Source organism: Aphanomyces astaci (assembly GCF_000520075.1).
Source record: "Aphanomyces astaci strain APO3 unplaced genomic scaffold supercont1.188, whole genome shotgun sequence".
Lineage (NCBI taxonomy): Eukaryota > Oomycota > Saprolegniomycetes > Saprolegniales > Verrucalvaceae > Aphanomyces > Aphanomyces astaci.
Window position 1 is genome coordinate 62 of NW_009798451.1, and position 15,413 is coordinate 15,474.

General features: G+C 53.0%; 5 protein-coding genes and 1 pseudogene across 6 annotated transcripts; 4 read left to right on the top strand and 2 right to left on the bottom strand.

Moving 5' to 3' along the window:
- Window positions 1-430: 430 nt before the first annotated feature.
- Window positions 431-1,214, bottom strand: H257_18623 (hypothetical protein; the record flags this gene model as incomplete). The annotated part of the gene is made up of 1 exon (XM_009847718.1): window positions 431-1,214. A coding segment is annotated over one exon (783 nt), but the record flags the coding sequence as incomplete, so codon positions are not given.
- A 702-nt stretch (window positions 1,215-1,916) lies between these two features.
- On the bottom strand, window positions 1,917-1,994 carry H257_18624 (annotated as a pseudogene). Its single transcript has one exon. The product of its transcript is annotated as a tRNA-OTHER (tRNA).
- A 2,532-nt stretch (window positions 1,995-4,526) lies between these two features.
- Window positions 4,527-8,726, top strand: H257_18625 (hypothetical protein; the record flags this gene model as incomplete). The annotated part of the gene is made up of 3 exons (XM_009847719.1): window positions 4,527-5,766; window positions 6,313-6,500; window positions 6,552-8,726. 3 exons carry the CDS (start codon window positions 4,527-4,529, stop codon window positions 8,724-8,726), a joined length of 3,603 nt encoding a protein of 1,200 aa, XP_009846021.1.
- A 2,651-nt stretch (window positions 8,727-11,377) lies between these two features.
- Window positions 11,378-11,617, top strand: H257_18626 (hypothetical protein; the record flags this gene model as incomplete). Its single annotated transcript, XM_009847720.1, has 1 exon — window positions 11,378-11,617. One exon carries the CDS (start codon window positions 11,378-11,380, stop codon window positions 11,615-11,617), a length of 240 nt encoding a protein of 79 aa, XP_009846022.1.
- A 276-nt stretch (window positions 11,618-11,893) lies between these two features.
- On the top strand, window positions 11,894-12,706 carry H257_18627 (hypothetical protein; the record flags this gene model as incomplete). The annotated part of the gene is made up of 1 exon (XM_009847721.1): window positions 11,894-12,706. One exon carries the CDS (start codon window positions 11,894-11,896, stop codon window positions 12,704-12,706), a length of 813 nt encoding a protein of 270 aa, XP_009846023.1.
- A 2,408-nt stretch (window positions 12,707-15,114) lies between these two features.
- Window positions 15,115-15,397, top strand: H257_18628 (hypothetical protein; the record flags this gene model as incomplete). The annotated part of the gene is made up of 1 exon (XM_009847722.1): window positions 15,115-15,397. A coding segment is annotated over one exon (282 nt), but the record flags the coding sequence as incomplete, so codon positions are not given.
- Between the last annotated feature and the right edge of the window lie 16 nt (window positions 15,398-15,413).

Here is a 15,413-nt window from a genome sequence, read left to right on the forward strand (position 1 = left end):
TGTAGCAAGACGTCAGGGGGAGAATATAGCGATGTGACAAGTGGGTTAACGGCTTGCCACCACCTTGCCCGCACCCAGCTCCTAAATACCTGGCTCATAACGCACACTAGCTCATGCTTGCCTGGGAACGTTTCTCAAGGGCAAGTATGGCTTAGAATCGCTAGCCAAGTGAACTTCCCCAATGTCTCAACCGCACCCCGCATCCATTGTATACAAAAGTGCATATTAGTGTAGAAGTAGTGAAGTAGACTAAGAAGATTTCATAGTGATGAGGATTAAGTAGATCTTTGTAGATCTTCAGTTAATTCATTGTGCATTTTGCCCTCAACTACACACGCTTCCTCCCGCAGTGCTACACAAGCGGCGGAGCACACTTTCTACGAAGCCCAAGGAATTGAAGTTCTTCACAATGACCGTGGTCGTGCTGTACCTTCGAGGATGTCGAACCCAAGCCCTTCCAATCGGAGACCTATCCCCAATGGGTACAATGCGTGGGCGGCACTGAGCGGCAACCGGCGGGGCGTCACGGCCGCTTGATGCTGAGGGTAGGACAGATATACGTGGCGTACAAACGTAATCACGACCTCGGTGGCCGCCTCCACCTCCGCCTTTGCGTGACTGGTCAGCGTGAAGATCGTGGCAATGTATTCGCGGTACGGCTGTTCAACCGTGGACCACAATGGTTTGTGACGGCCAAAAGGGAATCCCGAGAGATCGGCATACAAGACATTGCGGGTGACGTCGACGGTGTCAGCCAAGACCGACAGCTTCACGAACAGCTGCACGCCAATGGCCCTGGAGATGGCCACGCCACGAAAGATGGCTTCGACAGTCGTGTTGGCGCTGCGGATTGCCTTGAGGTAATCTTCGATGGGAGCGAAGCCCAAGGTATCTATTGTGGCAGTGTCCATACACGCGTCATAGAACTCGGTGAGTTTAGGCAGCTTGGCGTCCACCAACTTTTCGACCAGCTTGTACGCCGCAGCCTCGATCACGGTGTACGTGGCATCGGTAGTACTTTGGTTGGCGTGGAGGGGGGTGTTCGTGTACCACGTCCCGCACGAATAGGAAAAGAAGTCGGTGCATGGGTCCACGGTTTGATCCATGAGGCTGGTCAGCTCTGTCGGAAACTTGGAGATGTTGCCGAAAGCAGACGCGACACCGGCGGACAAGGCAGCCGTAGCGGACACGATAATCTTGACCATCGCTGGCATATTGAAGAATGACCAAGCGACCAAACAAAGTCTTGAATGATGGGCTATCCATCGTAATTTGGGATACGAAGGAGACATTTGAATTCATGCATGAATGACCCTTTCTATGTTGATACGAATGAGACATCTGGTATTTGAATTCATGCACGAATGGCTCTTTCTATATTGATTAATTGAGTTTGGATTATCATTTGTTTAAGACATTCCTCCGCGAGGGCCGATACTAGAACCTCATGGGGAGGGAGTATCGGTTTCTTAGCTCAAAGGTCGTGGGTTCGATCCCCGGCTTCCCCGGATTATTTCCGCAAGGATTTATCCGTCCCTCCCTGGAGAATCCGGATAACAAGGGCTGCGTTCGAAGCACGAGGTATGAAGCGTTGTGCAAAGTACACAGCGAAGTTTACACACCGCACCTGGTCGAGCAGGCGCGTTACAATTGGCGAAGCGGTACAACAACATGTGGTCTCGATTAATTGAGTTTGGATTATCATTATTTTAAGACATTCCTCCGCGAGGGCCGATACTAGAACCACATGTTGTGGAACCTCTTCGCCAATTGTAACGAACGCGCCTGCTCGACCAGGGGCGGTGGGTAATCTTCGGTCTTTACTTCGCTCAACGCTTCATACCTCGTGCTTCGAACACAGCCCTTGTTATCCGGATTCCCCAGGGAGGGAGGGATAAATCCTTGCGGAAATAATCCGGGGACTCTGGGGATCGAACCCACGACCTTTGAGTTATAAAACCGATGCTCTACCTGTACCACTGAGCTATTTTCCCTCCCCGGTATTTTATGATGGACGAGAAAGCTGCACACCGCGACGAATGGCGTTTAGAGTATGAATATGAGTGGCGCATCGAACAACAAAACCGCGAAGACATGCATTTGGAGTGCGAGTACCGCTGGCGCATTGAACAACAAGATCGTCAAGCGAAAGCAGACGAACGATATATAGATTAAAAATAACAAAAACTATTTTTCAAGCTAAACAAATAATAAATCATGGAAAAGTATAAATAAATGAAAAAATACAAAAGTGACATATAGAGTTGTGCTCCTTTTTCGAGACGTAAAATTGCATATATTACGCATAATAGTGATCAAAATAGGGTCAATTCATCCTACTTAGGATAATACAGCTGATTTTTCTTAATATTATTCAGAACTCAACCGTACCACGTGGCAATCATCAGCAGCTGGGTCAAATTCACACCGAAGTAAAGACAAGTTCCAGGCCAAGTATTTTCCTTGCATAATATGGGCGCAGCAGGGTTAAACTCATACCGAAATTGAGGCAAGTTCCAGGCCAAGTATTTTCCCTGCAAAATATGGGCGCAGCTGGGTTAAACTCACACCAAAATAGAGTGAAGTTCCAGACCTAGTATTTTCCCTGCATAGTATGGAACTCACACCGAAGTAAAGGCAAGTTCCTGGCCTGGTATTTTCCCTTCATAGTATGGGCGCAGAGAGGCAAGCAAATTTAGTTTTTCATTTTACAATTTTCCTCCCCTGGTGCCCATTGCGGGGAGAGTCTTTTCAACTGTCGGCATAACAAACTGATACAAACGGATAATTATCCGTATGTACGGTGAATTATCCGGGAAATATAAACCACAGAGGTATGAGTGTGCAGATAATGGAACCGTGGAACCTTTCTCTTACGAAGCGACTGGTCTCCTATTGAGCAGCGACATAAAAGGCTCCCAAGGTTAGTTGTTGCCCTGTGAAGTCATACCGGTAAGTACGACAAACCAGTCCGAGGCTCTGCAATGTTGTTCCAAGGTGTTTATAGTTATCACCTTGTCATATTGGCGTAGTTGAAGTGCCTGGTGTAGTTAGTAAATTCGGCAAGGCGTTTTAATTGCTCGCCAAATACATTAAGGAAATAAAGTGACTGCTCCGTCATAGTAAGCCAAACGTTCGCAGCATAACTGTTACTTAACTACGCGGCACTTAGTGACAGGGGAGGGTTCTGACTCGACCGAAACTAGGCTTCCTGGTCTAGTCTAGAAAGGTTCTAGATTTGGGCCTATGTGATTGGGGCTTGGATTGTTGGTTATCCTACCCCTCTGCACATTTGGCTGCTGGTAGCAGTCAGTTTGGAATTCACCACTAGCAAATCAAGTGCCTATATCCTCAACTGTGTTCTACTGTCGTTGCTGCCCGGGAACCACAACATCAAGAGCGAGTTAACGGATGCATTGGCAAGTTGGACGGCAATTTGACCTTGGTCAAAACTATCGTCGACAATGGGGGCCTCAACACTGCATACCGGGCGTACCAAGACTACGTGCGCACTGTGGCCGATGCCACCAACTACACCAAGGAAACAGGCGAAAAGATGTTTTGGATCAGGTACGGCCAATAGTTGTGCTTGCCAAGGCGTTCAACTGCCCTGTGGACTCGCCTATGAACCCGACCAAGAAATGTGTTTTGTCGGAATAGATACACATACTCAATGTAATCACGTTACTTGGAAGTAATAAAAATCCAAAACGTTCATCAACACGCCGCTGCGCTTCAGAGTGTGCCGGCAGGGATTAGGAATGGCTCTTCGCGCAAAAATCTCTGCTTACTCAAAACAACTTCAATACCGTTAAGTAGAAAAATCAAACAACCAAATGCATAGATGTATTCGACGCGGTTACACTAGCACATGCCCTACAAGCGTCCTGTCACCCCAACAAGCAAAATGCAAACAATCAAAATCATATTCGTAGCGGCTACTCCAGCCCTATCACCCCTCCGCCCTAGTGAGATACATCCTTCGAAGTGTAATGTTCATCCCCGGGATTAGGCGCATCGCCAGCAATGTTGTCTGCGCCGGCTTGCACAATCAGCTACCATGGTCGTGACAGTAGACTTTGATGACAAATCCAAAAGTGACTTCATTATCAATCAGGTTTTGTGCCCATCAACCAAAGAATCACTTCGGTGTAATTTGGGCATCACAGTCAATACACTCTCAGTGTACCGAGAAATGGAGTGGTTCGGTCTGTTCTGTGCTGTGAAGACCTTGGGTATCTGAGTGCAGCCCCCACATCAAGAACGAAGTGATCAAAACCATGACCGGATGTTTGAGGTCCATCACCCTTTTGTCACGCCTCACTGCCCATACTCAGTAGGTGAATGGGACAGTTGAGGTGCTGAGTCATCATGCGGATGCTGAAGCCATTGTGCAGCGAGATGCGCCTACGACCCACGGAGTGGCCTATGAGGTAAAACTGGTCCTATCGGCCTTGAACCAACATCCGTCCGATTTTTCCCGAATTTGATCGATAGCCAGCATCCGGATATTATCCGGCAGCATTATGACTACCGAAACGAATGGCGGAGGCCTGCCACCCGAGCAGGTGACACCTCGTCCACTGGACGAGACCCCGACGGCCGTTCCACCCGAACGACCGTTTACCTACCCCAAACACTCGCGACAGGGCTCCATCGAGGCCGGCCGAAAACGTACTGCTCTTCCCAAGCGCGAACACCTGGTGACGGTCACGAGGTTCTCCTCGAAACCACCCCCCAAGAACATCAGTGGTGGCGCCCATGGGGTGGCCACACCACCACCGGACGACCCAAGTGAACACATGGACGTTACCAGCCCAGACGATCCAAAGACCGAGACACAACCACCACCACCCAATACCACCGATCCAACACGACCATCACCAGCGACAAGATACTCTGCCAAAGGGCCTTCCTTCGCAGACACAGTCAAGTCGTCAGGACGCCGCAACCCAGCCACTAAACACCGTGATACCCCCACGATGGAAGCAGACAGGGCCGCGCATGCGGAATGCAAAGCTCCCTGTCCAGCATGGACCGAGTCCAAACGCCCCCCTACAGTGCGGGAATTAGACATCTTGAATGCCATCCTAGCGGGGCGGCTACCACTCGACAACTCTCCAAAGTTTCTGAAACAAATCCTGTCGCCGTTAGAAATCGCACTGTTCAGCGACCAAATGCGCCAACAATTCGGCTTCCTCCAAGTCCCCATCAAAGCCCTGGCCCGCCTACCGGCGGAGATGACAAGCGTATCTCTGGGACGTCTGTTCTTCCCCATGCATGCCAGCGCAAACCACGACGCAGCCAAAGACTGCAATGCGATACGCCGCGACATGCACTCATGCTACATTCACCCCCACGGACGGAAATTGATCATTCAATTCAACTCGAAACATAAGGCCTCCCTTTGGAGGGACCGGCATGTATCGTTCTTGGGCCATGCCACCTGGTTGCGCCATTACCGCCGCCCGGAAGACTTGCCATCCAGCCTCGACACCGAGGAAACACAGAAATGCACGGCATACAGTTTCCGCCTGCTCAATATCCCCGCACATATCAAAGCGACCCAAATAATGCACCTGCTTCAACACCTTGAAGTAGAGGTAACGAGCACGGAAGTGGCCCAACATATGGGTAGCGGCGAACTGGACGCCAACAGCTATCTGGTCGTGACCAGTACGGACACCGTGCCACACACCCTGGAAGGCAAATCCCGCATTGTGATCGGCCCGACCACAATCCAACTATATCATTTCCAAGACTACGGTAATATGCCGTGCCTCGGGTGAGCAGACCTGGATCATCAAGCGGAAAAGTGCCCCAAGAAACCACTCCAAACGGCTCGAGTCATCACTCTGCCCACAACATGCTGGGGCATACCCATGAACACGGAGATGATCTCACGCCCCACTTTCCTCCTATGGAGGACACAAGTGGCACAAAACTTCTCCCCGATTCTCACCCCCCTAAAATCTGACTGAAAAAATACAGTTTTGGAGTTTAGCGCCACGAGTGGGGATATTCCTTCTTTCCACACAACATAGCTGGTACGAATGCAATGTACAACGTAGCTGAAACATTCATTATACATTGCTAGTATATGGTATTCCAAGTCAGATACATCCCTATTCGCCTGCTAGACACGCTTAGAGAGTAAACGCGGCCGTCGTCACACCAACGATGACACTGACTCCTGACATCGACAAAGGACTCACAGAAGACTGCGCGGTCGTGGTTGGGGTGGCAACAGTAGTAGCATCAGGCGCTGCGGTGGAGGGGACGGGGGACACGGACGACAACGTTAACGGCAAGCCCCTGACGGCACGGCAGTTGTGTTGGGAGCCGCGGTGGTGGTGGGAGCAGCGGTGGTGCAGGATGCGGCACTGGTGGAGGGGGCGGGGGGCGCCGACGACAAGGTCAGCGGCTTGCCGTCCACCACGACCGTATTGGATAGTGTCACGCACTTCAACTCGTTAGTGCCGTCGTCCACACCAGTCACGGTCGCACCGAAGCCCTTCTCTCCTCCCAACAAACGCGCGTTTTCCGCGTAGTTCTTGGCCAGCGCGGAGCCGGCTACACCCAACTGGTACCACCCACACGCGGCTCGTTCTCCGACGCACACCACCACCACCACGGACCCACCCACGCGCGAAAAGGCTGCCGACCACCTAGCCCCGCCCACGAACGGTGCGACGGCAGCGGCAGTATTATGGGCCCACGAACCACCAGCGGCGGACTCATACGACCCTACCACTGCACGCTTCCCTCAGCTTACCCCAAACCCCAACCTTCCAACGACTCAAGAGCCTCAAGTGGCGGCTGTCAGCACCATTCACTTGGGCGAGGCGGCAATAGAGGTGGATATCGACACCCACGGGGCTGTACCAGACACGGCACCGCAAGCGCCGACCACGGGGCTGAATGAGATGGAAACCACCCCTACGTGGGACATCGTGGACGAACTCAGCTCCCCCCGCGCGGAACAACCAACCCCACGCGACCATTCCCCACAGGCACCAATCGACTCCCCAATAACAACAACATTGGACGTTGATATGGATGGACCAGAACCGGAGCCGGGGCCACAAGCAGCACCTACGCCACCCACGAGCCGTATCCTCCCCAGGCTTCAGACGCAAGACACCGTCTTCACTAACCTCCAACCTTCGGATGTCGACATGGACGGCCCACTGGACGGCGATACGCCACAAGGGGTCATCGACCCCGACCACAACACCCCCACGACGGACGACCTCTTGGCGACACTTCAAACCCCGCGGGCCAGCCCGTCCATGATGGCCCTGGGGATAACGCGGACGGTGGCCACAGCGCGACCGACAATTGACATCTCAGAAACCCCTGCTCCACAGACAGCGCGCATTGACTATGCCCGCTCAGGGACGCTCCAAACGCTCATCGGGGGACGTTCGTGGCAAGAAGGCACGGTGGCCGCTCTCGGCCAATGCTGTGTCCTGGCCCTTCACTGCGCCAAACATGGGCATGGATGGTCCGCGCGATCCCACCATGACGAACTCACCATATCTGCCATCCACGACCTCAAGACGGCTATGAGGGACATGGTCCAAGCCCACGAGGCTTTTACCGGACATTATCTGTCGCGGTGGCTCCAGCAACTTGCAGACACGTCCACACCTTCACAGGAGTCAGTCCAAGACTACATCCGCCTCTTCTTCGACCGCCTTATAGCAGCCCACCTAGCCCAAGGGATTCCCAAGCGGGACTGGTGCGGATACCCTGAGATAGCAGCAGCGGCTGCTGTCTGGGGACACCCGGTCTACGTCCTTCAAGAACCATCCCACGAAAACACGTGGTGGATATGGCGAGTAGGATATACGCACGGAGCCACCGACATCTACAAAGAGCCCATCCCGTCCACTGAATGGGAAGCCACGATGGCCGCTTTCGCGCCAACGACGGTCCTGCTGGCCCACAAAGGCGGCAGTCACTTTGATCCAATTCATATGACACCACCCCGATCAGCACCAGCCCCGGTTATGAAACCCTTGCTCCAGCCAAGCCGGAAATTACCAGTCAATTATGCCAAGGCAGCAACCTTATGGATAGCTAACAACGGGGAAGACCTCCCGGGCGGTAAATTTCCCGTGCCGATCACCAACGTGGCGGATGTGATCCCCCTCTTCACCGACTTCCCACGCGCGGCCCGGGGGATGTTGTGGGCCCTGCGCAATCCGGCGACTCTCGTGAGTAAGATGCCGTCTCAGGTCGTACTAGACTGGGGTGATCACATGCTCCTTGACATTGTATACACCACGATGGACGCAATACGCGCCCTTCATAACCACCCTGCTCTCCATATCCGACTGGACATGTGGAAGGATGCAATCTTGGAAGCGCCAACCCTCCCCATCGCGATGGCGGAAGCCCTAGACGAGGCCCGATGGTCATCTCTAACACAGGGGGCTGAAATCCCCCTCGACATCTTCGACCACACCATCTTTACTACTCTTTCGCCAAAGCAACTCCAGTGGGCGGCGATTGTGGCGGCGCTGCTCGACAAGGAAGGATACGAGATTGACGAACTTCCTCCCCTTCTTAATGTAGGAGACCTCCTACTTACCGTCCGGCTCGGCGACATGGTTCAGATCCTCAATCTCCTACCGCAGGGCAAGTGGACCCGACTACGGCCATGGATGGAGGTCCATGCATTTGCATGGGGGTACTCCCCCAGCGGATACCAGGAGTAGACGACGTCGACCCCACCCATGCATATATCCACATTGTATTCACCCCGCCAGCGGCCCCAGGGCCGTCATCCGGCTCACAGACCGCCTCCCCTCTTACATACTGCATCAACATCACATTCCCACAGCGAAACAACCCCTACCCCCACCCAGCCCAATCTCCGGCTCCTCACCCAAAACGTGGCTGGTTTCCGGAGGGACACCGTCTCGGCTTGGATGGCCAGCTGGAAAGCTCACCTCACGCATGACCGTCTCGATATCATTTGCCTCCAAGAAACGCATGTCTCGTCCCTCGCCCAGGCCACCACACTGACCACCACTTGGACCCGCATGTGGGGGCTCACCTCTACCCCCACCCCATCGCATACTGGACGGTCACGGAAGACAGCACCCACGGAGTCGCCATCCTCCTCAACCCGTTCTCCCGCCTGGCATTCACGGAGGATAGAGCAAGCTCCATCCCCGGCCGCTACATCCAAATCCGCCTCGCTCACGGTGGCTTCGGTATACGCCCCCAGCACATCCACGCGAGACCGACAAGAGTTTTTCCGCCGCCTCACATCGCTAACCCCACCTGCCACACCACTGTTAGTAGGAGGAGACTTCAACTGCGTATCCCATCCTCGGTGGGATCGCCACCTCACCAACCCCGCACGACCGCTCGGCTCCGAATGCGACGCCATGGAACTCTGTCTTACCAGACTCCAATTATGCGACGGTATCTGGCACACACGCCGGACACCACGGACCACCGAAGACGCCCGTAGTTTCCTCCAACACTCGGCCACATGCATCCGCCCCCAGTCCAACTCAACCTCTCGCATAGACCATATCAATGTCTCTGCGTCTCTCACAGCATCGGTCAAGTCCGTCACGACCCACACACCGGGCCAACTCAGCGACCACAACGCAGTGTGCTTGCACATTGGCACAACACTGACTCACGGCGCAGACCGGGTACGCCTGTACCCCATCCGATCGACTCACCCCCAGACTCTAACCAATCAAATTCTCGCACACATCGCCCGCCATGCGCCCGCCCACGCCCCGCCGGCTTTTATTGGGGTGGCATGGGACAAGTTTATTACCGGTCTCCAAGACGCCCTCGGGCACCTACAAGCGGCGGAACACCCCCCCAAACCCCCGATCAGCCGACTGGACGACCCAGTCGTACGCATCACCGTCATTGAGGCGGCCGCACACCACTTGACCGATCTATCGGAATACCAACACGGACGGGCCCTGCGTTTCGGAGACACGCCATCCCGGCGTTTCTTTCAGCGCTTCCGCTCGCTACCAGATATCTCTCCCCCGACAGGGTACCCCCCGACCACCTCAGCCGACAACATGGCCAACGGGTGGAGGGATATCATGTCTAGTTCGTACACCTCCCCGACAGATGGCCACGCCTTGACCACCACCACACACTCGGACCTCCTAAACACAGTGGCAAACCGCCTCGCACACGCCCATCTCGACCACTTGATGGCTCCCGTCTCCGAACGCGAGCTTTCAGCGGCACTAGCGCGCATGGAATGCTCAAAAGCCCCCGGCCCCGATGGCATACCCAACGGCTTCTTCCCCGAGTTCCACGTCGCTCTAACACCATGTCTCTTAGCCCTCTTCAATGGGCTCCTGCTGGGGCACCCACTGCCCCGCAGCTTCAGCGAAGCACGGCACACCATCCAACCCGGATACATGACATCCCTTTCATCGGGGGCGGGGCCCGCCGACGGTACCTGGGTCTGCAAGTGGGCCTCGGACAACTCGCCGACTCAAACTGGGCACACTGCTACGAATCAACGGTCCAGCGCCTCCGAGTCGCCAGTTCCAAGACGACCTCCCTACCTGCCCGCGCACGCCTATTGCAGGCGATCGTACAATCAAAATTCGCTTTTCTGGCCACGTATATTCCTCCCCCAGACCCGTGGATTCGAAAATTCGAGCTACTTGTATATCGATTCTGGTGGTGGGGAACCACCGTCGCTAGACCCGGTCACCTCCCGTCGCATATTCCCAGAGCCATACTCCAGCGGCCACGTCGAGACGATGGATGGGCCCTGCCCGACCTCCGCCACGTGGCGCGCCAACAGGCACTGCGCAGTTTCGTTCACTATGGCGCCCAACCAGGACACTGGGCCCGGGGCATTGCCCTAACGGCCTTACGCCTTCCCCATGGCACCCGATACACTCTCCACCCTGCGACGACGTCTGCACGATGTGCACTCTACGACAACTCAATGAAATACGGCCAAACTCTAGCCAGCAAGGCTCTAACCATCGCCATGAAGCGATCGCAGATAGGTCAAGACGCCACTCAGGCATTTCTCCTCGCGGCTAGAACAGCGTGTACTTACCCATGGGATAGCACCGGTCGATGTACCTGTCACATGCCACCCGACCTCGTCACGGCAGCCACCAACCTTCAGACCTCCCTCAACTGTGCGACAACCCCTGCCTGGCGCCAGATGCTCTAGCACAACCAAGTCACCACAACGACTGGGTCCGCGACCATCGGGCCCGCCCACTTAAAGAAGCTCCCTATGACACCTTCGCGGACGCCTTTGGCTCTACCACGACGACTACCCGGTGGTCGTTTGTGCCCCGCCACCACGCTACCATCCAAGACACAGCGCAACCTTCCGTGGTTTTTCATGCTCAGCGTCGGCCTCGGCCTCCAGGCACCGGCTCCGCTCCAAGATCCCCACAGCCGCGTATGGTTCCCTACGCCCCCACCTCGAGTAAACCTCCGGCGCCCACCCCCCTTTGTCAAACGCCTGTGTACCATCATCGGCGGCCACCTCCAGCCCCTCCCCAACATCGCCGACAAGTACGCTCAGCGACGGGCAGCTCTATGTGCCGCACTCGAAATACCATACAACCCCGACGCGTGAACAAAGACATGGCATGAGGTGCACCTCCCTGGAAGCCTTCAATGGTTCCAATACCGTTGGCATTTCCAAGCTTTTCGCTTCAAACAATCGGCGGCGGCGCCCCGATGCCCCTTCTGCGAGGCTCCCGATGCCCCTAGCCACACGTTCTGGTGGTGCCCCAGGGCACAGCAACTATGGAAAACTCTCTTCACTATATGGTACGGGGCAACAGCGGCTAGGCCGTCCGACCACATCGCCACCCTCATCACCAATGAACAACCTCGTCCAGCCCCATGGATGCTACAGGCCCCTCGGTGGACTACCCACGGAACTGCATACGACAATGTCTGCCACCAGGGGTGGCTACAGCTCAGATCCCTCAGGCTGCGCCTCCTATGGACGGACCGCTGCAACGCCATCCATGCTAACCCTCTCGACCCTCCTACATTGCCGGCCTTGCTCCCCAGCCTGGCCATGGTTCACTTCCAAGCTCTCGCAACATACCACACCCGCCGCTGCCATCAGCTCCGCGCCGAAGCGTTCACCGCCCTTGTGCAGCAGTGCCGGCGAGCGACGGCAGGACACCTTACCCCGCCTCCCACATCACCACGCGTGGGTCTCCTCCTGTTTGATGGTGCTTCCAGATCGGACACAGCTTGTGGAGGATCTGGCGCCATCGCCATGCCCATACATGAACCCCTATTGAGTGAATACGATGCTCACTACATCCCCACCACGACCACCAACAATATCGCTGAATATGATGGGCTCATCCGGGCCCTGACACTCGCGGTATCTATGCGCCTCACCCACGTTGAGGTTTGCGGCGATAGTCAACTCGTTCTGAACCAGATGCGCGGCCTCCACCGCGTTCGCCATCCGGGGCTCCGTGCCTCCTACCTTCAAGCACGCTCCCTCGCATCCCGCCTCTTCTGTAGATTTACACATCGCCCGCGCGATTTCAACCAGGCTGCCGACTTGCTTTCCAAACAAGCCCCTGATGACCGCCGCGACTACAATACAACTACAGACAGGGACCCCCTCCCTCCGAGCGACGCCGCGATCTACTACGACTACCTGGACTTCGATCTCCTCCATAACCCGGGCTAAGGCGTACAACCACCTCATATAGTTTTGTCTATATAAACTATAATACACCAACAACAACAAAAAAACAACAACCAACATCCGTCCGATCGTCTCGGAGGAATTTCTCCAACGACAGCGTTTATCGAACTCACGACGACTCCTCCATTTTTCTGGATTAGGTTTTTATGCGCAGGGTGTTATTTGGCAGATTTTTGGGAAATAGCTGGTGTGAAATGAGAGTTGGTGACTTATTCGTGTCAGTACTAAGTTTTTGGTGCTGTATATTGACTGTGAACCGGATTTAAAAAACTTTAGACACAGTGAATGGGGGTCTTTTGCCTGGTTTTAACATTAACAGTAAGAGTCAATGCGACAACGGATCTCATTTGTAGTGTGTTGGACTGTCCAGTCAAAGGTACGGGCTCGAGTCCGTGAGGCACATCACTTTTTTACTACTCTAGTAATACTATAATAATACTAATGACACCCGTCCGTTAAAATAGGACATTTCACGTCCACAAGATGATCTCAGAGATGCATTCCCTCGTTCCCTGTACGTAAGTGGCGTAACATGTTGGTTAATTGAGTTTGGATTATCGTAACAGGTTGGTTCAAACTGATCCTGATATGATATGTATATGATACTCGTCACCTATAAACATAAACTACCAACTTTTCACAAAATTTTCTGACTTCTATTTCGTATTCATTACTCAAAATTTCAGCAAATTGAGACGTAGAATCGACAGATCTCAATGTGGTGAAGAAATTCAACGTCTCAGATTCAAATTTGGTGATGAATTGGTCCAGAAATAGATATTTAACCTAGTGGTATTTTACATGGGGGCATGGATATTTGGCCATACGGGTGGCCGCTGAGATGTACTAGTATCTTTATTTTTGTATGTGGCTCTTATCCGTATGTAATATCCGGAGGTAGATGGGACCTTTAACCTGCTACTGCAGTGATAAAACGCATGAAATCGGTATTTAACGTTTTTGGTTTTTGGCTGCAGGGTGACAGTTGAACGTATATTCTTACCAGAAGTTGTAGATTATTGACAGAAGTTTTAGACTCTAAAAAGGCTCTAATACGTTAGTATTTTTCTATTTATCTCGTTTTAGGCTACAATACGCTACTGTAGCTCGGTTTGCCGGGTCGAATGATTCTAAATTACATACTAGTAGGACATACATGCTTACAGTACGTCGATGAAAGTGCAAGGCGACCTAGTTGATACTCCCATGCATTATCTGGCACATCAACAACGACTACATCGCTTAGAGCATCTCCACCGCATCCCAACTCGCCATCCCTAAAAATTATTACTACAGTTGTACCTCGTAGTTACGGATACTAAGCAGAATTTGGGGACTTATCCGGGTGATTTTGTCCCCATTTGCCTCGGACATCCCAAAAAGTGCAAATTATTGGGATATCCGAAGCAAATGGGGACAGAATCACCCGGATAATCCCAAAAATATCCGTACTGCAACCTGAAGTAACGATACAATCGACGTTCTGGGTTAACGTTATGGGGAAAATATTTGGGGATGCGGTGGAGATGTTCTTAGGCTTGCTCTACCGGTTGCGGAAGCCGTGGACATGTGCTGCATCCATTCGGCAACCTAATTCAACGTTGCACTTGACACTGTTTTGGCAGCTAAACCCACGAAGAGGGAGTTATTCATGACGGTACCCTATATTCCAACAATGCGGCCCACCCATAACCCACTTCGGCAAACCCTTGCGGCTATTCGAGGAAATGATACTGAATTTTACGGCACTTTGTGCACCTTGCCACGAACATTGGACTACTCAGTTATTTTTCGAGCAAGGGAATAAAAATACAAAAGAATATTTATTTGAGTTTCAAAATCAACTAAAAGCAGAAAATTCCTATATTGACTCCCCCTATTGTTCTTGTACTAAAGACAACAGTATAGTGTATCGCAGTACACTGGCACGATCAAGAGTGACTTCAATTACCTGTAGTGCTGTCTGGAATATCCTAAGCAAAATACTAGTACTGTACGTGCATGTACCGTATGGTATCTCCTTGGGCAAGACGTTGCCATGTGCTGCTGTGCCTCCATCCTGTACCGGTACTAATAGAATGTGATTCAGCAGCTGGTGCTACATATGCGTAAAATTCAAGGAAACGTTACAATAGGCCCAATCAAGAGGTCCTTTTCACTGGTTAAAATTCTACTTCTAACGTTAACGTTAGTACAGTAGTACTGTACATAACTGTAACGTTAATCTATGACCAAGAGGTCTAATACATATGGAAAGGGCCATTAAAAAGTGCATGCATTTTATCCACCACATGTCTCCTTGGTATCCCAAATTGCGATGGATACAGTAGCGGTAGCCCCATCATTCGCGAGCTTGTTTGGTCGCTTGGTCATTCTTCAATATACTAGCCATGGTCAAGATCATTGTTGCTGTCTTGTCCGTCGGTGTCGCGTCTGCTTTCGGCACTATCTCCGAGTTTCCGATAGAGCTGACCAGCCTCATGGATCAAACCGTGGACCCATGCACCGACTTCTTTTCCTATTCGTGCGGGACGTGGTACACGAACACCCCCCTCCACGCCAACCAAAGTACTACCGATGCCACGTACGCCGTGATCGAGGCTGCGGCGTACAAGCTGGTCGAAAAGTTGGTGGACGCCAAGCTGCCTAAACTCACCGAGTTCTATGACGCGTGTATGGACACTGCCAC